This window comes from Seriola dumerili, unplaced genomic scaffold, assembly GCF_002260705.1.
Source record: "Seriola dumerili isolate Sdu_G_001 unplaced genomic scaffold, Sdu_1.0 BDQW01001092.1, whole genome shotgun sequence".
In the NCBI taxonomy this organism is placed as follows: domain Eukaryota; kingdom Metazoa; phylum Chordata; class Actinopteri; order Carangiformes; family Carangidae; genus Seriola; species Seriola dumerili.
The window spans coordinates 342,887-363,784 of NW_019175347.1; the positions used below are offsets into that span (position 1 = coordinate 342,887).

The window sequence follows — 20,898 nt, forward strand, 5'->3', positions numbered from 1 at the left end:
TTTGAATTATCCTGACGTGCATCTCCTTTCTTACTGCTTCTCTTGAATCTTGTGTCTTCACTATTCAACAAAACATACCACACTGAGTACTGAAAATCATAGAAAATTTATTGCATACAACAGTTTTTGTATAACCTCCCACAGTATCAAAAGTGTTCCACTATACCTCTGTAAAACTTAAGAAGAGCTGCTCAAGTGATTTCTGCAGTATTTTGAAAGTTACTCATACTTATGATTAGCAGTCAAACAATGATCAGCAGTTTTTCTGACAAGACCTGAACTACCCATCAGGCTGTCACAATAGGGAGGATTCTGTGGAAAAAAGCCAGTTGAGTCTTTAGGTAGGTGGTCCGTCCTTGACATAGATACTCGGCATGATTTTGGGACAGGGTCAGTTTGGATTTGTGTTGTCTAACCTTCCTGTTCAAACAGCTTCTGTTGCGTCAACATTACAATCTCCTCCATCACCTCTGGTTTCAAGATGTCCTTGACCTGCAGAGAGTGTAAGGTGTAGAATAGTAGATCAGCTGCACTGAAATAAATTGGTTATTTAAACTACCAAATCTTATGGATTCTGATGTACAATATTTACATTGTTACACTGACAAAATGTAATAAAAAATTATGCATAATGCGCATTTATTCTTACACTTTGTGAATGCAGTATTTCCCCTCAATCCTCTTAGTAATACCAGTAAACATTTTTGTTGTTTTTGGTTTTTGTTACTGGGACAAACAAGGAACAAGAAACACAGCAATAATGTCTACTACTATGAGTTGCAGCTTCAGAGGCGACTGCTCAGTAACTCATACAACAGGTTAGTTTTGGTTAGGTACTGTAATTAGCAACCAAGAAACCATTGCAAATTAATATCTACATTGATAACTAATCAAGTATTGCCTGTGCAATGTGTTAACAACAACATGCTAATAGGAGATGAGCTGATATGCTGTTATATTACATAAGCGCAACATTTATGAGAAGCATTAGCGATTAAGTCATCAGTTCCCCACCCCAAAGATAAATAAAATAAACCATGTCTGTTCCACAATGTTACAACAGCAGAGTCAAAGTTGAGAACTGCAATCAATTGTTTACCTCGAGTGTTACCCAGGAGCTGTGGGTTTCCAATATGGCCACAAGATGGCACAATACATCATAGACATGTCAACTTTTTTATTGCAGTATCTTTTCATTGCTTTTGCTTTACATTTGTGAGATGGCAGGTGCAATTCAAAAACAATTGCATACTGGCTTTACTGATTGTCATTACAGTGCTTCTTACCTGATGTTGAAGTGAAGATTCATAGCAATAAAGAACACTGGTGTCATACAAAAGGACCTTGTGTGCAGCCAGTGCCAGCAGACAGTTTCTCAAACGGGAAATCACCTCTCGGTCTGACAGGTTAACAGGCTGAAAGGACAGAGACAAGAGATGCACAAAAAAAATGATCAGAATGTACACAAAAATAGAAATATAGACACAGTAAATTCAAATTAATACAAACCAAGTGCTGCATCTTTACAGTTCACTTACATACAGTACTGAAAGATATTCAAACAAGACCAGATACATTTCTCAAACAAACTGTGGATATCAATAAAGTTAATTTTCCCACTGTTCCCACCTCCAAACTAGTTCACAATTAGCTTCATAGTATAAAGATAAAATATTGTTCTTTGTGCATCCTGTACACACCTCCAAACTGGTGTAGAAGCCTCCAGCCTCCTCCTCCTGTTGACCCGGTGTGGGATACAACCACACAAAACCATTATTCCCGAGGATGATGGATGCACCACACGGCAGGTTGTGGAAATGTGTTTTCTGCCTCTTGATCAGAGAAGGGGAAAGCTGTACCAGCACTCCTTGACCCAACTAATGGTCAGAGAAAATACAGAAAGGATATCAGGTAATATGAAGACTGTCTCTAAAACAATAAGAATAACTACTGATTTACAGTATTTTCTTTTAATAATACAGTTTTACAATCCACATTACGTATTTAAACAAAGTGTAATCGCCAAGATAATCATTTCTAGGTTATAGGTATGTGATTTGTTGTGATGTTCACAATTATGTATAAGTTGGTTACTGAACCAAAAACAGTGAAAGAGTTTTAGACTAATCCACAATCTGGGTAGATACGCACATGTCACTGTGTACACTGGCATAACTTACCTTTCCATACTTTAAACTACGGGTGTGAAGCGACAGGGCTCCATCAGAGAAGACAGACTGCACCTCTGCCTAAAAGCACAGGAGAAACACACCAAAGACATTATGGATAAAAGAAAAAGAAGATTGATCAGCTTTTGAAAGATCATAAAAAAAATGATTAGTTACACTGATGAGATCGCCCTCCTGAAGGTATTCTCTCATGGTGAGCTCATCTTCTGCTGATCTTCTCCTCTAAAAGACAAAATCAAATAAAATATTTGAACAATAACTAAAAGTTGGCTTTTAATATCTTCCTGCCCAAACCAATTCCGGTATCCTTCCGAATAATGTTAGTTCAGCTAACAATGTAATACACGGACCACTTCTAGAAGTGAATCACATTTTCTAGCATCTCACCAGCTCTCCTCCAGGCAGATTGACGGAAGACAGCAAGAGGACAGAGTCCAGCCGGGAGTTGGTCTCCACCTTCCACCGTTTCTGTTGTACCTGAACATTAAAAAAGTCTTACTGACCAAAATATCATGTCAGAAATGTCTACCACCACACAGAAGAAGTGACATGGAGAAGCACCTTACCTCTGTAATTCTTCCGACCACCACATCTCCAACCTCACCATTGAATCTGCAAGTCAATAAAATACAACAGAAAAACAATTACATCAATTCACAAAAGCAGCAGTAAGTAAACCTATTAAAATCCGAGCACACATCAGTTTTTTTTTTACCTCAATTGAAACACTTACCTGGTCTTAAGTGGTCTGACACAGATCAGCTTGTCTACTCTCTGCACCTCTCCAGCGACTGAAGCCGTCAGCTTGTCTTCATCAACATAGGTACCATGACCCCTGGGGATAAATGGTGTATAGCACTGTTAATGAGTGATGCAGCCAAACACGATTGTTTTAAAGAATAAGCTGGGTTAACAATGACCTCCAGATGGTGCTCATAGACAACACAGCCCCTGTTTTAAAGGATCAAATTATGATTTTGTTCCTGTTAAGTGTCCATAATCACCATTTAACTTCAGAATTTGTAAATCAGCCTGAAAATGGAGGATTTACCCTACTCATTATAGATGGCACACCAGACAGGCTGAGTATAGGCCTATGTTTTAAATCTTTCACAAACTCGTCACCAGCTAAAGCAGTGTTATTATGGAAGGAGCACGAGTTTTAAAGAGATCAAGGCGGTGCAGACAGTAGGTTTTAGCTGTGTATGAATACTTTTATTTGCTGTCAATCTAAGACTAACTTTCTTGTCTTTACAAGCAAGATACCAAAGATCAGCAAGCTATTCAGTTTGATTTCCTTCAAGGGGGACATCATGTGGCAACCGTAGACAAAACAAGCTACCGATCAATCACCGGTAAACCAACCGGTACCTACCTCATGAAACCAGTGTCTGAAGTGATAACATCGCCGGGGACGACCAGATCTTTTCGATCGAAAGCAGAAATTGACACTGGTTTTCGAATAGTTGGTAATCTCATGTCAGCAGCCATGCTTACGTTTGTTCTTCTTCTTCTCCTACTTCCCTCTCTGGCAGTTGACAAACAGCTACACGTGTTCTACCGCCACCTATTGAAACAGGAGCCTCAATGTTTTTTCCTACCTAACGTTACCGGTACTTTAAACACTGCCTGATAACGCCATCAACACGGAAGAATAGAAGATATGATTAAGCATAAATCAGACAGCTCGCTAAGCTAGGAAATAAACAACACATAGACAGCAAAAATCATTTTGTCGTGTTCTTGTAAATACAGTGGTGATGTTGTTGTACCAAATTTGTTTACAAACGTGGAAGATAGATTGGAGCATGACTAGTTCAGTAACATTTTGTCAGTTTGTATTTATTGTTCTGCTGTAATGTGCTGGTGAAAATGTGTCTTTCTTGCAGGGTTTGAAGACATTTTATTCTTACACCACCAGATGTCAGTGACGAGCCACGTTGGCGTCGACGCAACCGTGGTTTCGCATAACGGTGAAATGACGTCAGATGTCAACACGACGCAAACTTCTTCATTGTAGCCAATGAGCTTAGAGTCTCGCAGACTCTTGTAAAGATGGCGACTGTGAGATACAGAGGAGTAAAAACTGGACGCTTTGCTGTTATTAAACATCGCTGGTGCAGACACCGTAAGGATTGATACGGCAGCGGGAGAGAAAGTTAGTCGACCCATCTGCCATCCGCAGCACGCTTTTTGGTGCTATATGGTGTCACCACGGGCCTGGTTGCTTTTGTTTTCGGTTACACTGTCGTTGCCTTGGACAGCTCATTAGCTTCAAGTTGGAAATTCGGTGCTAGCCCGGGGCTAGCTGTATAGCTCCGTCGGCTGCTTGGAAATTTCTGTATGGCATCTATGGATTGATAGCCTGACCAGGGTAAACGGTGAACTGCCTATACTTATTTAAAGTTTTGTTATTTTCACAGATAGAGGCCTCATGAGTCACTTGGATTAAAAATACATTAGGAGGAATAAGGGGCACCGACGATCTGGCATTGCGACACTGTTTGCAGTGCCGAGGCGCAGAGAGTTTGCCGTCATGTATTTTCTAACCGGCTGGCCCCGGAGGCTGCTATGTCCGCTGAGGAGCGAAGAGGAGCCATTCCACATCCAGCCCAGCTCCCAGAGGTTTTACTTCGCCGTGCTGTCAGAGACGCAGCTGAGCGTATGGTTTAGTCGGGTAAGTCAACCGGCTGCAGCTTCACTTCAGTCATGCTCACGAACTCAGCTGCACAGTCAAAAACAATGCGTGTAGCGCTGCTTTCATTTTGTTTAATGCTAGGCAAAGGTGAGCATGGTGCATTAAACCTGCTTCACACACTACAACCGCCATTATTTTATTTTCAGATGCGTAGCATTACTGCGTGGCAATCTGGCTGACTGCCTTTCATGTTTATTAAAAGGATAGTTGATAAAAATGGAGAGCAAAATGGTGTCGTTACTGAGGTATTTACCCTGATGTGTTGGCAAACGCTGCCACATACACACCTATCGCATAGATGACAGGTGACATTGTTACGCATCATAACAGTTTGTGTGTATCCGTATACGTGTGCCTTTCACAAAGACAGAGCAGAACAGTTAATCACTACATTGTATCTGAATGGAGTTCCGCTCATTCACTCTCTCATTCATGACAAGGCATTGGTGGCTTTTCATCTTTGTAGCCACAGGAATTGAAGTTCACCTGATGAATGCTTCATGTCAGGCAGAGGGCAGCTCACACCTCCCCCGGGGGGAATGCAGACAGGTTGCTTTTCTCGGGTACATTCAGTACTTGAGGTGCAATTTCCTATTTTTATCACACTGCTACAAACGGCTCATCAAGTTCAAAGTTTAAGTTATTATCAGCATGGGATTTCCAATGGGGTTTAAAACAAATACTCACTGAGTGCATGCTGTGGTATGTTCTGTCAGGCAGCAGCTCAACAGGCTGCCAGAGTTAAATGATTAATGAAAACAATCAAGCCAGCACATTTGATCCCTTTTATTTTCATTCTTTCCACCACAGCAGCATAAGACGAGAGGAAAATTTCACAGTAACTCAGAAATAAAGTTGCTTTTCTCAAAAAGACGTCTGTGTAGTTGAAGGCCAATGTTGACATACTCTTTTTTTTTTTTTTTTTTTTAAGACAGTCTTTTCAACAACATGATGAGTTTTGTCTCAGCCTTCTTGGAATTCTTGAGTCAATTGATATCAATTTAATTGATATGCCTTTTTCACAAAAAGGGTCCTGTGTTTAAACCAGTTCCTTGACCAAATCGTGAGCTCTTTCAAGCACCATCACATCCAAAACGGCTGGCTAAATTGATTCCGTTACAGGCCCTGCACTTGCTGGTCTAGAGCCAAGGGAACTATGATGTTACGTCATAATGCCATAAACCTTTCATTTGTACCAGCCGGCCAGAATCATTGTGACCAGTGATGTGACTTTTAAGGTGAGACATGGGAGTAAATTTACAGAGGTTAATGGAAATACTGTAAGCCAGTGGTTTATCAATATTTTCCAGAACAATGAAATAAATCATTGCCAAATTGATGCAAACTTTAAAAAATAGTCTATAGTGACTGCAAATGCAAAGACTTTAAAACATGGTGCTGAGCAATTCAGTTCAGAAAATGATGTCAATTTTGACTTGTTTTAGTTAGTACTATCAAACTGTCAACTCACCCGAGGTTTGAGGTGATGTGCAAGATGGTGGTAGCTACAGTGGAGTAACAATGGATCAGGGTCACTCATTTCCTGAGGCCCACACAGGATGTGACCATGTTTTGCTTCCCCTCTTTCTTAAGAACTCTACCTGCCTGTGAGTATCAATAAAGCATCCAGGATAAGGGTCATCTCAGGAATGTCAATTGGAACTGCCTCTTCCTCCTGTCATGCACCGTTCACATCTGTTCTATCCATTGTGTCTTTTCAGTTCACTATCCATTCCAACTCTACACACAGGGATACAGTAGAGGCATTTGTTTGCTCAATTTTCTCAAGTTCTGTATTTCCTAAATATATTTAAATGCATACATAATGCAAACATATTGAAAATTTAACAATATATAAATACAGTAGCAGCACTGTGACATTAAATTAGATATAGTGTAGGTAATGGGTTATTGCATTGTCATGAAATGCAATCAATACTGTCCTCTACTTATTCTAAATGCTGTTGTGACACAGTTTATATTACTGTTGAAGCTGAGTAAAGCTGTCATAATAAAGTATTTTATAAAAATCACATATTTTTGTAATGTGAAAGTAATATGTGTAATGTGTCTGTCGTGGTTCATATTATAGCCTAGCAGACATAGACTCTACATAGATACTATTTTCTGCTGCTTAATGTGGTGAATATAGGTGATTGTAAATCCACCATTTCTCCTCTATCATTTTGCAACCAGGTCTATTCTCTTTAATCCCATCTATCCTCAACCTTGGCCAGTGGAGCCTGAGCCCGGCTAGTTAAGTCAAGGCATTATTACTAATCCGTGTAGCACAGTAGCTCAGCCTAGTAGCCGTTCTGTTCTGTCACCCTGCTACAGCTGTATGGTATGGGAGGGGAGGGGGGCACTGCCCAGGATGTCTAGGAATAGAGGGATGGACTGTGTTGGTGTGGCAGTGCTATTATGCAATAGTAGCACCATAGCTGGCTTTGGTTGAAAATTAGCACTGTTGTGTGTGTATGTGCACATATGGTTTGCACATAGTTGATTGTGAGCAATTCTTTACGCTTCCCTGGGATTTCTTCAGTTTCCCCAACTGACAGCATGAAATTGTGGTAAAGCATGAGAAATGGCAATGCAGAGGAAATACATGAGCTGAAGTCCCTTCTACCCTGCAAACGGTTTCATCTTTAGCTCAGTAAGAATAATGTATTTTGGTTTTTTATTTTTTGTTGTCATGCAAACTCAGGTCCTTCTGGGTCAGTTTTTTTCTGTTGGCACGTCTGCCTGTGTATTAGTAGGCATTAAACCGGCCTGCAGAGCTCGGTGATGCAGTGACTTTTGTGAAAATACAATAACCAAAGTTATTGATGGATGATTTTACAGAATCCTGTCAAGTCTTTTCTTTTACTCTTTATAGTTAATGATGATTAAGTTTGATTTAGTTGTGTTTGTGTTGCAGTGACTGATCCAAAAAATTCTCAATAACTGTCAACAAGCAGTTGTTTTGAATTTTGAATGGTTAATTGTACAAAATAATAATAACTGAAATACATTGTGGAGGAAAAGTGAGCATTTTCCAGGTATAGGGAAAAGGAAGACAGGAGAGGACTATTTGCACAGTCAACTATTAGCACAGCTGCAGAGGAAGAGAAGAAAATGTAATTCATAAACACACCCATTATTTAAATTAATTTTTCTACCTGGAGACCTTTGTGGAAGAGGTTTTCTTTTTTTAAATGCAGTGAGGGTGTACATTTTTATTAGATTTTATTATTACAGTCAACAATAAACATTATTTATACATTATTTTTATCTTATAATTTCTTCAGAGGGTGTATATGTAAGAGTATATTGCCCATTGAAGCATTTCACCCTACATTCTGATTAGGTCTGCACTCCTAAAACCTAAAACAACACTGCTAAAATGAATCAAAAAGTAACCTGTGAGAGTAATGTCACATGTAAGTTTTGTTCACTTCCGCTGACTTTCAGACCGTTTGCAGTCGACGTCTGTCCATTTTTGGTTTTAAAGGAATTTATAAAACTTGTTGTAAAGCTTTTATTGTAATTCAAATAAGTGCACATAAATCAGGTAAATAACATAAATGTTTGTTTCTTTTTTTCTTTGGTTTCTTTGGGGTGTTGTAGGGGAAACACCGCAGTTTATCAGATGTAGATATGAACCTCAAATTAATGGTAAAATTAAGCACATTAACTCTTCTCCTTTTCTGGCATTAAATTTTAATTCTACGAAAGGAACACTGAAGGCTAGGAATACTTAAAACCCGCTCTCTCATTACAGTGACTGGGTACAAGGTCTAATGTTGCATAGCGGGCATTACATGAGCTATTTCCCTGCTTTCATTACCGAACTGAAACCATTCGGTTAACAGTGTCCTGGTTTTCTCTTTAATTTCAAGGTCTGTTACATGTCTCACTGAAAACAGAATTAGCTGTCAATAATTTAGTTTTAAAATTATTATGCTGCAGTTCCTTACTTCCTATTTCTGTGTCTGAAAAGAAAGAGGATCAACTGAATAAAAAGAGATCACCAGAACGGTAGCATCATAAGCTAAAAAAAAACATTAACCTGTCTCAATAGCAATGTTTTTTGCCGGGAAATAAGACAAATTAGCAGACATATTTATGTTATGATTAGGTATTAACTCATTTTCAGTAATAATCTGTAGTATTAAAATTGCATTGCATAGTTAAACTGTACAACTTTACAACACTGTAAATAAGCAGTATTATGCTGTGCCAGGTGTTGAGCTTTCTGGTGTTCAATAACTGACTTCATTACCACAGCACCTCTTCAACAGCTGTTCTAACACCTGCTGATGTCGCAATTTGCTCTTTGAACGTTAGTATAAATCATAAGTTACTCTCTGCTTCTTATTTTACTGCAGATCATAAAGATGAAGATGCAAGCATACAATAGTTAAAATCCAGTGTTATATTAGGGGACGGGAATAAACTGGTGATGATGATTGTTCTGTGATCCAGACAAATATCTGCCATAGTGATTCAGGGGTAGAAGCAAATTAAGGGCAACAGCCTCAGGCAAAGTCTGTTCATCTGTCTGTCCGTGTTGCATGGTATGAACAGTAGCCTGAATATGCTCTTGAAAGATTTTTTTTCAGAATAAATGAGCCTCGCAAAGTAAAAATGAGCAGTTTATCAGTGGCTATCGGAGCAATCACATTATTTTGCGACAGAATTTTTATCCGTATTGTTCCTTTGCCAGTGAACCTTCATTTAAGCAGTTAAATGAGTGGCAACAAATCCCCCTCCAGCACACTAGTGTTAAATATCAAATGTCAGTCATCACTGTAAATGTTATCATGCTTTTAAGTACCGCTCTTTCAGCATGTTTAAAAAATGATTCGGTTCAATAGATTTAAAAAAAAAAAAAATTGGTGGTGTGTTGCTGTGACCAATTAAAGGAACATTGCACCCCAAAATAAGAGTGTTATTTTCAGTCTAAGAATAATTACTTTTATATTATTTTTTGTTGTTAGCTATAGTGTAACAAAGATTTTAAATGAACAAAGATGTAGCTAAACATCTTAATACATGAGAGCAGTTTGAAAATCATAATAAGACTGCATTAAGACCGAATTTACACTTTTTTATTTGCAGCTAGTTTTGTAAGTCCTCTACATTTTTTTTCTACTCCAAGCTTTAGTAAAACTGAAATGTTTACATTACAGCGTGCATGCTTCATCTTCATGTGGTAATATACAATAAGTTGCTGGTGTTGTCATATGTGGCAGTTAGATGACTATGACCAGCAGGACATTTAAAGTATTCATTTTCTTTCCCATATCCCTGTTCCCCTCCCACAGCCCAGTGTTTTGATAGTCAGCTATATCGAGTCTGCAAAGGCGGCGGCCCAGTTTGGCTTCTACCAGAAGGCAGAATGGAAACCAGACGACTCCATGATAGCTGTGGCGGTAAGTGCACCACTCTACCATCTTATCTCATATTTGTTCACACCACATGAAGTTCTGACACTGAGAAATTTTATCCTCAAATGTTACAAATCAACTATAGTTCAGTATTATATTATGATAAAGCCACTAGACATCACCAACACTATGATTATGTTTCATGTGATTGTAATATTGATGTTAAATGATTCTTGATATTGGGCTTCCTCAAGCAGCCCATTTATCAATTTCTTTTGCCAGTTAGGGTCGATTAGAGTAGCACATCAGAATCACACAGTCAAAGTCATAATGGATAAAATGATTACTTGAATTATTGCACCCGTGATAATTTGTTCCTGGACAGTTGAGTATTTTTGGGAGCGGCAGCTTAAACTGTGGTGCACCATCAGTATTGTTAAAATTTAAAATAGGGTTGTTGATCACCCACATTATTTCTGGAAGCGACTTGTGGCCATATCTGACTCAAGTGAAGAATTCAATCATCTTTGTAATCCACACACAGTATGATGTTGTTGGTGGGAAAAAAAAGTTTATATAAACTATACACATCCATACAGTCCTCAACCCAGTCTCGGTACTTAGCACAGTTGAAATGAGAGCACCTGCACAACAAGCCGCCTTGTTTCACTTGTTGCAGGTGTTGCACTTATCTGAGGGTTCTTACCACCGAGCTACCACCGATGTGTCTCACCTCTTATTCACCTCTTTTCTTTTCTCACCTCGTTCTTTCCACTCTTTGTAACAGGAGCCATTCCTCTTACCATTTTGCTAGCACTTTGATTTATTGCATGTGGAGTTTCTGGAGTTAGCGGGTCGAAGATGCTTCAGTAATTACTCACTGACAATAGAACTTTATCTGGATTCTTCTGCTATACAAAAGCACGCCGGCAGTTTCCTTGTTGCTGTACTGCATAAAAGTAGAACGAGCATGACAAATGCTTTAAAGAGGGAAATGAAAGTGTAGCTGCACGTCTCTAAACAGCAGTTTGCCCTATTTATTTCTGTTCTGCTAAATTCCAGATACAAGGAAGGTATTCCCGTGGCAGTGAGAGCAGAACTGACACACAGTCTCTCTCTACAGAGCTCTCTACATTGTGTTACAACTTCACTTTCAGTCACACACAGATCGTACGATGTGCAGCAGTGGGAAGATAATGTGAAGTTAGAAGTTTTAGGTGCTGTAAAGTTACTGTAAAGAAAAAGAAAAAATGAATAGATAAAGATGATAGAGAATTGTAACTGATTCAGTGTAAATAATCTTTCCATTCCTAGTCTCATAGTCACATGGGCATCTTATTAATTAATTGCTGGTCATATGATCTGACTAGTCGGAAACACTAGGTACACTGACCGGACTTCTCTTCAATCAGGAAACTGTTAGGAACTCTGCAAAAGGAATGCGATACCTGAAGCTAGACACGCTTTGACTTGCATTGTCATCACTTCAGGTGTGCATCTCGCAGAAGGCCACCAGTAGCTCCAGGTTTAGAGCTGCCAGATTGGCGACTTAGAAAACAATATGAGCTCTAAATGTTGTAATTTGGTCATATACTGCACTATCTGAAAGTGCACAGTTGGCTCTTAAAGTTAAACCCAATTGGATCCAACAGGAACATCCTGAAATTGCCAAATGACAGTAATTTGTAGATAAATCAATAAGGGTCACTAAACAGACTGGCCTGTCACATTTCAAGATGATAATACTCAGTTGCTTCAGTTACACTCTGCTTCTTATCTACATCAGTGTCACAATTCGTCCTCTGCTGATCCCAGTACTTTCTGTCTGACTGTGAGTCAATCAACTCAAAGTGAAACAGTAGCTCTCTCTCAAACAGGCGGTTGTTGTTCTGGGTTTTATAACTGCACTGTCAAAGTAGCCAGATAGTCTCTTTGGTGTACAAAGTGGTGGTGAGGTGGGGCGTCAATCACCTTTGCCCTTGAACCTTGACCTCATTCTTAACAGGTCAGGCTTGTGGGTGAGCTTTATGTTGGGAACTAAAAGGATCTAAAGGATCTAGCTACCTCAGCTCTTTTGGGAGATAGAGAGGGCCTCATTTTTTGTGTGTGTTTTGTGAATCACTTGAAATCTACCCGAATGCTGAACATGATGGGAAGGGAACACACCGCCAGTTTTTTTTTTCCCCCTTTTTTTTTTTTTTTTCCTGTTGAAATGATGATGAAAATTCTCCTCCAGGATCTTCCTTCCTGTCGTTATAAATCCATCCTTGGGTAAACTCTGGAGATGAAGCCAAAACCAAAAGAATATGTAAATTATCAGCCCACAAAGCTTAAAAATTCATGCTCATTTCCATGAAGATGAAGTGATGATGTTCTCACCAGCATGTAAGCCCACACAAGCTTAGTGATGTTAGTTTAGCCAGATTTCTCCTCCGCTATCAGCCTCCAGTTGGATCATCATATCTATTGCAGTTCCGTTCCCTGACCATATCTATTTTTCCTGAAAATCTATAACATGAAATGTAGATAGTAATGGGTATGACTAGATTTTATGCATGCAGTAAAATATCCACTTATTATCATTTTCAATCAGCTGTCAATGTTTACACCTTTTTTTTTCCAGCAGAGTGTCCAGACCTACATTGCTTTGAAAAGTGAAAGTCCACTATCCATTGACAGCTATACTGACCTTGTTGTGTCCAGTCTTTATAACAGAGGCTCCACTGAGGTCAAGAGGAAATGCTGCACTATTTGCTCATAATATTAGTGTATAAACAGTGGTGGTGTTCATAGAGAGACAGCAGGTTGTGATGCCCACAGGCAGCAGAGTGTCCCTCAAGGCAGCAGAGTGCATCATGGCTGGATTTACTGAGATGCTATTTTCAGGATGGCACATTAATTATTTTCTTGGTGGAATATAAATCACTCTTATCACATGTAATCCCTGGTAATGAGTCCTGTGTTGAGCTACTGTCTTGAATACATAATGTGAGTTCAGAGAGGGAACAGGGGGATGCTTCATCTGCTGTGTCAAACATGTTGAGGTAGACAAAGGAGCCTGAGACGTGGTAATGAAATCAGCCGGTTTATCTTAGGATCATCATGTAAATAAACAGAAAGCTTATGTTTACATGTGAGTAATAGAAGCACTGATTCAGCTGGTTGCTGTTGCTTGTGGTCTAATGCCTTTGTTTGACATAAAATGCTAACTTAATGACAATCATTTAGTTCTAACGTTCATAAGAAACAGAAGCAGCACAGCGTTGATAAAGCCTTGATAAAGAATATCTCAGAAAGAGCACTTTGACACAGACGAGCAGTGATAATGAGAGCCAGATGTGTAGTGACGTAATGCACCGAAAAATATGACACTCCACCTTTTGCAAAATTGGGGACAGCTGAACTTCATGGTACATCAACCTCTGACATTTTCTGTTCTTGTTACCATTACTCATGATTGTTATGCTGAGCACCCAGCAGCAGCCAAGTTAACTGTGTGGAGGAAGTGTCTCATTTAGTAATCTCACACAAGGCAAGTGCCCGAGTCAGCAGATGACTCAATCAGCTTCCAAAGGCCATGTGACCTGCAACACATAGGACAACTGCCAACACACAGAACAGCAGCAGACGGCATCAAAACAAACCGCACAAAGAGAATCGATTAATTAGAATCGTTAGCGTATACCGCTTTGTGTTTGCTTTTTGTTTTGTATTTGGACTCTGCGAGCTGCCGGGACTGTATAAGTGTTATTAAGAAAGTTTGAATGAACACGGCTCTATTAGAGTCTGTAAAACCTGATCGTGTATGAAAATACAGCACGTGTCTGAGAATAATAAATTAGCCATGATTAATACCATAACTAATACTGGGTTTTCCTCATATAATCATGTGTGTCGATTTAGTGGGATAATCTGTCTTTTCATATTGTGGGACCATAATATTATTGTAAAAATGTTTGTGCTCTGTGGTTTAGCAGCTTCTCCATGAACACACCATATTATTTGACTTCTTGTTTCCACACTTACAATGTGCTGGGTCAGAGTTTTTCTTATATTTACATTTGGAAATTTAGCGTATGGCTGTTTTTTATATTAAGTAATTAAAAAACAGGGCTATACATTACTTCTTGCAAGCCTGTATCTGAGCAGTTCAGTGTAATGCAGTTTAGTTATGCTCATTAAATATTTCATCAAAAACCTCAACCGAGATAATTTTTTGTAAACACTGGCAGGAAATCCTGTCAAGGGCACAAGATGCTGTTTAGAAGTCAGTGTGTCAGGCAGCAGTACGTGTTTGTCCCAAAACACTACCACTTGTCCTTGAAGCCATTCTGTTGAAAATAATGTTGTTAACGTTGTTAAAGGGGCTGCAACACGTACAGGCCTCTTTGTGCAAAAGGACAACGTCAGTATGACATAAATGTTTCGATTCAAGTATTATTTAAAAAAAAAAAAAGAGTATTAATATACAGTATTTGTGGCTCGGTCAGAAAGGTTTTCAAAAGTCCAGAGAATGCCCTGGAAATTAAGGCTGTTGGAAAAACAATGGACGGAAATTTTCAGTGGGCAATGCAGTTTTCAGAGGTCTCTAATGGTGTCGTGTAAATGCTTTGACTGCTAGTTCATGTCAACAAAAAAATGGCAGATTGAAGATTGAAGTTGTGAAGGTTGCATCATTTATTAGAAAATATTAGTGGGTTAACCTCTTGGCCTCTATCTCTGCCTCTCTCTCAGTCCAATCAACCCTCCCTCTTGTAGTGGTGCCAAAGTACACATGAGTGAATGCTGTGAATGCGTCTGGGAAAGCAATAAGTCAGGCCCAGTCCCGGGCCCACCCAGCCAAACACAACAGGGAGCGGGTGCAGGAGATACCAAAAATACCAGGGCATACTTGTTCACTCACTCACCCGGGTACCACAAACAGAGTTTGGTTCTGACTCTGAAAACTATTAAAAGTTCATGCGGGTAGGAGTGGAGTTACTCTTTGCTTGTGTGACAAAAAAATGTGTCAAAATACCGCTGTCACAACCACAAACTGTGTGTCTTTTACAACAGAAATCCCTCTTCAATACCAACATTGTTGCTGGCTAAATGTGAGCCGCAACCTTAACTGTAAGGAAGCTTTCATGCCCTCATGATCATTAGTCCCTGACGATTGTCTCAACTTTAATCATTTCATTTCATCAAATTTGATTTGCCCTTTGGGAGAATGTCCTTCTCTTGTGTGGTGTTTTTACTTTTCTTTCTTTGGGTTCTTTGCACGACTTGCACTTGCTGTCAAACAGGAAATGCTTTGTTAAGTTTGACTCCAGTCTCATAACACTCAGTAGAAGTCAAGTCATTGTGAGATCTGCTGACTAGCAACTGTTCTTCTAACTCCAGTGACTTGAAGTTCTGTTTTTTAAATTTGAGTTGCATTTTCTTCGCCTGTAACTTCTACTGAGCTGCACTGAAGTAAAGCAGCTAAGCCTGAAATCAGTGTTGTGTCAATATATTTCCCCTTACCTAAATCTGACCCCAAACTTACCACAGCCCCAACCACTTCTACTCTGCTCAGCCATTAGAAGTGGGTGATACCACAAAATTTGGTTTCGATCATTACAAGTGGCGTATTAATATGAATTCACTCCACAAATCATGACATATTTCTCTTCTTTACATGACGCTACTTTAGCTGCTTTGAACAATAAAAAGGTATAAATATTGCTAATGATGTCAATGACCCTGAGCCTGGTTTTATTTGGTAAACATATATTAATCACCACCAAATAAAAAGGTCATCACTGGGCACATGCACACACCAGCAGGAGAGGTGCCACTAGTTCTGTGGAGCAGACCATTCACCCTGTCGCACAGTCACTCTCACTCACAGGATGACGCCCGTTTCACATGTGCAATTGACTCCATTAATGCTCCGGCAATTTTACATGTTAAAAAGAACCTAAGTTGTTTTTCTGTCCAAGCGCACACATGGTTTGGATGACATATAAAGTACATGTCTGTACTAGCTTCATTTTTTTTTTTCCATCTCCAAGAACCCATAACTTTTCTCACCCTCATTAGTATTGTAGTTTAATTATACGGTGAGCAGACTTGAAGAAGCCGGGACTGCAAAACAATAAAGTTCGGCGTTACCCAGGCAGTAGTCCTTACCAGCTGTTTCCCAGATGTTTGGCTGCTCACACACCCTGCAGACCTTGAGGCTAACGTAATCACCCTCCTAAACCGTGGCTAGGACTATCTTTAGCTAAGTGTGTGTGTCTGAGACAGAGTACAAGAGAGAGTAAAAGCAATTGAAAGAGTGAGAGGGATGGACATTTTTGTGTGGCAGGAGTCAAGACAGGATGAAAATCTTTAAACAGGGGAAATAGTTTTTAGTATTTAGCTCTTCTTGTGTGTTTTGGGATCTATCCGAGGCCAAAATGTTCCGTCTCTGTTTTTAGACCCACACAGCAGCACTCAGGAAAGTGTTTTCACCAAAGACTTTTTACAGTGACCAAGACTTGCAGTTTTTTGTATTCTGACTTTTTGTTTCTGGTCTAAACCAAATCCAATATATGCATTACTACTAGGTCTTCTTTTTCTGTAATATAATTTAATTTGAGAAACATAAAGAAGAAGAAGAAACATAAATTGATGGTAATGAGGCGTATCAGCTGTCTTATCATTCTTAAGCCAAGACTACCTGACAGCTGTGGGCTTTCAGACCATTTTCAGTAGGACTGCAGTTACAGATGCACATCACACATCTTTGCTCTGCCACTGCATGCTTGCTTACTTATACTTGTTAGCAGTCCATGCTGGTAGCTACTATCCCACAGCAAAAACACATGGGATATTCGTTCAGTTAGGAATGTTGCATGCTTTTCTGCCCAATATGTTTTTCAATGACAGCCACTGGGTTCCACTAACGTCTGTGAATAGTGTGAGCGATCACACTTTGTTTAAAAGTGCACTCAGCTTCAGGGAACCACCGCAGATAAATCCACATGCCCCTGTGTGTGGAAGTCTGGAGCTTGTTTAAACATGCCAGAAGGAAGGCTTCAGTACTCTATTACACTATGTATAGTTTTCTGATGACTTGCCTCTTTCTCTACTTTGAAAGACTTTCAAAGTCTTTCATTCTACTTGCCAGCCCGAACTAGAGTAGTTACCACCAGTCAGCGTTTTCCTCTTCATTTCTATTTGTTTGTGTTTTACAGCAGCATAAAGTCGGTCCTTTGATGTTCCCCTCTGTCAAATGCAGCATCAAATCCTGATAGTTGGTTTAAATAGTGTTAAAGTGCAAACTGAAGAGGAGGAAGTGTTACGTGACAAGAGCTAAGGCCCTGTCTTGAATCCTATAATTACAGTATCACTCTATTATGTGCCTCTCATATTCTAATTATTGGATATGTATAAGTGCCCACAAGTTATTAGGAGAACCCAGGTTAAAGCAGGACATCATTAAATATATTTTCATCTACTGCAGTAATCTGAAACCCACATGTACATACACTAAGACTCTAGTCAAATATCTCCCCTGCGACATCTTGCCCCACCTTATTTCTTAACCAAGGCTATAAGTGAGTAGCATGGTGTAGGAAAGCGAGGTTTATTGATTACATTTAAAGAATCAGGTTACCTTGGCTTGTTTACCACAAATGACATAATTTTAATATATGGGTTCAGTCAGGTAGTTGTTTTCTGATGTTGCCAGTATGAGGAAGCGAGAGAGAGGCCCGTCATATGGTTTACTGGCCCTTGACAAATCAGTGAATAAGCCTCTTGTTTGTATGTTTTGTAAAGCGGGGCCTCTGATTGGCATTGCGGTTCTGTATCTGCAGTAGAAACTGAGCCCGGTCTTGGCATTTGTGGATGCATCCTATTTTGCAGACTCATGAAAGGCTCTTGAGTGTGCCACCATCTGGTTTAGGAGCTGCAGTTCCCATTTGTCAGAGGACAGAAAGAGAAAAGTTTTTCAACTTCCTCAGTGCTGGGCCCTTTTGAATCTCACTGCCTGCGTGTTTTATTGGGCTTCAGTTGACAATGAACAACCGTCCTGCCTCTTCTTGCGTCATTATCTCTGCATGTGTGAACGTCCCAGGATCACCAAGAGTCCCGGAGATATAGGATGCGTCTCGACAGTGGCCTTCTTTCTTTATCTCTCTTCTCTTTCATCCACTGTTTTACACTTATCTGAGAAGATGAGTTAAAGTAAAGCTAATCATAGTCTCATGAAAAGATGAATGGGCGTGTAAATGCTTTCATGTATGTGGTGTGATCAAACTAGACATGAAAGGCAGGAGATGTTGAGAGTGGGAGACACCACTGAAGTTTTCCCTAGGTTGCCAAATAGTTTTCCCGCCCCTCCCCCTCCCATCTTTGATACTCCACTGAGATTCCCTGCCTCCTGTAATTGACATGCTTTTGAAGTACAGTAGCTTGCTAGTCACACTCACATTTCCTTTCTGAGCCCACACGGCCCCTCCTCTGGGAGGGAAGCCTTGTTGGGATGTGTGAGTGTATGGGCTCAGCTCAGCGGGGGGGCTCCTGGGATTGAAGACTTCACATTGAAAGGACTTCAGAGTTATGAAGTGAATTTTCCTCCCAACTTTTAACTGGTTATATGCTAGATACAGAGTTTCTGCTGGCCTATATGCGGTTTCTTTTACGGCTTGATTTCTGCCGCCCCCCCATCCCCCACCCCCCCCTCCCCCCAGTGATGATGGTTGGCAGTCAAGCCATGGAAAAAAATATGTATTCATGTGTGAGAGTTTTTGTGTGTCTATAAATGTCCCATTGACTTTTCTGTCTGTTTTGGTGCAGCTCTGGAAACAGCTGCAGTTTACATACTCTAAACTTTTCTTGTTGTTGAAATAACAAATCCAGAGAAATGCTCTGCCTTGATGGAGGTCTGCACTCCTTGAGTGCTTGTTATTGTTTATATGTGGACTGCATGAGCATATTGGGCTGTAATATCTAACTAGGTCATTGTAATGAGAATGTGTCCTACTGTGATCATATTAACTATATATAGTGCGAACATGAGAATGAGGTGGTTGTCGTATCGCTGTTACCTCAATGCACAATGGCTTATTTCAACAAACAGTGTAACAGTGACCTCTCCAGTCCACTAATCTCACTTTGATTCACTTACCCAACAAATCAGACTCTTTATAGACACTGATGCATGGGAAATCAAGTACAGCTTGTAATCAGTAGCACCTTGTTTATGATATAATTATTCCTCAGACCAAACCACTTAACACATGGTCGTTTAGTACGTTATCACTTGATAAGCAACAGTCCTGTATTTTTCAGTATGTTACCAATCCAGTGTTTCCTGCGTTATCTTAAATGTCAACCAAAGGACTGAATCAAAGTATCAGTGTTTACATAGAGAAGTGTAATGCCTGTAGCTGATGTGAGGTATGTATCACACAGGGTGTATTAAATCATGAATGCGTACATCTCTGCGAACAACTTGTAGGTCTCTCTTGAGAGGAGGTTGAGGTTTGTGTCAAGGATGCATTACATGTTTGCAGAGTGTTTTTCACTTTAAGTAAATATTGTCTTTTGAAAGTGGTGGTTTTATCTACAAGTGTGCAGTTTATCACTGTCATCGTGTTGAGTAGTTAAGCAATAACACGGAAATCTTTTTGTTTGTGAAGCATAGAAACTTCATACGACGGGAAGTTAATTTAACGCGTCACTGCGCCACATCTGGGCCCGTGTGGCTGATGTTTGACTTGTATGTTGACCCTGTCATCGCTGTCTGCCTCAACAAATATGTGAACTGTAATGTTTGCATAAAATTTCTGTGTCGGAGACAAAGCTTCGAATACTGTGCCGCAACTATTACATGATTCATGGGAATGACCACAACACCAGTTAACTTTATTGTTGTGTTATTACCATTATCAGTATTCAAATTATCCCAATAAATGATCTCTGTGTAAATTTTAAAAAAAAAACAATAGAACAAACTTCTTCAGTCGCTGACAAATTCTTGTCTTTCTGAAGTAGATTTTATGCCTGTTCGAGTGTTGTTTAGCAGTTTTTGTCTTCGTGTGCATCAGCAGCTTTGTGGAGCTCCAAGGCCGCTGATGGATTTAGCAGGCCTCAGTCTTGGCTCCCTCTCTCGTCTCTGGCTGCGGTTGCTCTTTTCTAGTCAAGCTTCATGTTGCTGCTGGCTTTATCCTCTCCCTGACTTGGGTTCTCTCATTGCTGTGGTGATGTGTTGGCCTGCTACCAGCAGCGCTGTCACCGCACTAGAAAAGTCAAGGGTTACTTCAGTGCGCTGCCACAAAATATGAGCAAAACAACGGCATACAGTGAAGCGCAGCTGAATAAAACATTGTCAATGGTCGAATCATGGTTTGTGTGTCGAACTCACTCTGGTTCTAGGTGGTTCTGTTACATGACAGAAGTGTTTTCATGCACAGCCGTTGCAAAACCATGGGACATTATTGCTGACATTGGAGTCTGAGTCCAGATCAGGTTTCGTGTCATGTTTCAGTCTACAGGCTCAATTTCAGCAGTTTCCCTGACAGCACCGTGTGTGTGTGTACTTGTGGAAAAAGTCCTCCTGCAATATCAGCATGCAAATATTGTACTTAACTATTATTTTGACATTATAGATAGTGTGAGCGTCTCC

The 20,898-nt window shown here is 39.9% G+C and overlaps 2 protein-coding genes across 2 annotated transcripts in view; one reads left to right on the forward strand and one right to left on the reverse strand.

Annotated features, from left to right (window-relative positions):
• Window positions 1–108: 108 nt before the first annotated feature.
• exosc2 (exosome component 2) lies at window positions 109–3,699 on the reverse strand. The gene is made up of 9 exons (XM_022767011.1): window positions 3,565–3,699; window positions 2,923–3,024; window positions 2,756–2,801; window positions 2,577–2,666; window positions 2,346–2,411; window positions 2,181–2,249; window positions 1,701–1,877; window positions 1,287–1,415; window positions 109–492 (listed from the first exon to the last, which is right to left on the reverse strand). The coding sequence occupies exons 1-9, from the start codon at window positions 3,678–3,680 to the stop codon at window positions 412–414; spliced, it is 876 nt and encodes a 291-aa protein (XP_022622732.1). The 5' UTR covers window positions 3,681–3,699; the 3' UTR covers window positions 109–411.
• Window positions 3,700–4,648: 949 nt separating this feature from the next.
• The window catches only part of ric1 (RIC1 homolog, RAB6A GEF complex partner 1), a 33,388-nt gene continuing 17,138 nt past the window's right edge, over window positions 4,649–20,898 (forward strand). The window contains exons 1-2 of the mRNA XM_022767016.1: window positions 4,649–4,866; window positions 10,197–10,304. Of these exons, the coding sequence (XP_022622737.1) occupies window positions 4,726–4,866; window positions 10,197–10,304 (249 nt within the window). The 5' untranslated portion in view covers window positions 4,649–4,725. The remainder of the gene's footprint in view (window positions 4,867–10,196; window positions 10,305–20,898) is intronic.

What these genes read in the sequence shown, in the direction of transcription:
- exosc2 (XM_022767011.1), bottom strand. Translation starts at nt 3,680, where the DNA reads ATGGCTGCTGACATGAGATTACCAACTATTCGAAAACCAGTGTCAATT. An exon ending in TGGTCGGAAGAATTACAGAG is followed by an intron (nt 2,667 to 2,755) that starts GTAAGGTGCTTC and finishes TTTAATGTTCAG; the next exon opens with GTACAACAGAAACGGTGGAA. An exon ending in AGGAGGGCGATCTCATCAGT is followed by an intron (nt 2,250 to 2,345) that starts GTAACTAATCAT and finishes CTGTGCTTTTAG; the next exon opens with GCAGAGGTGCAGTCTGTCTT.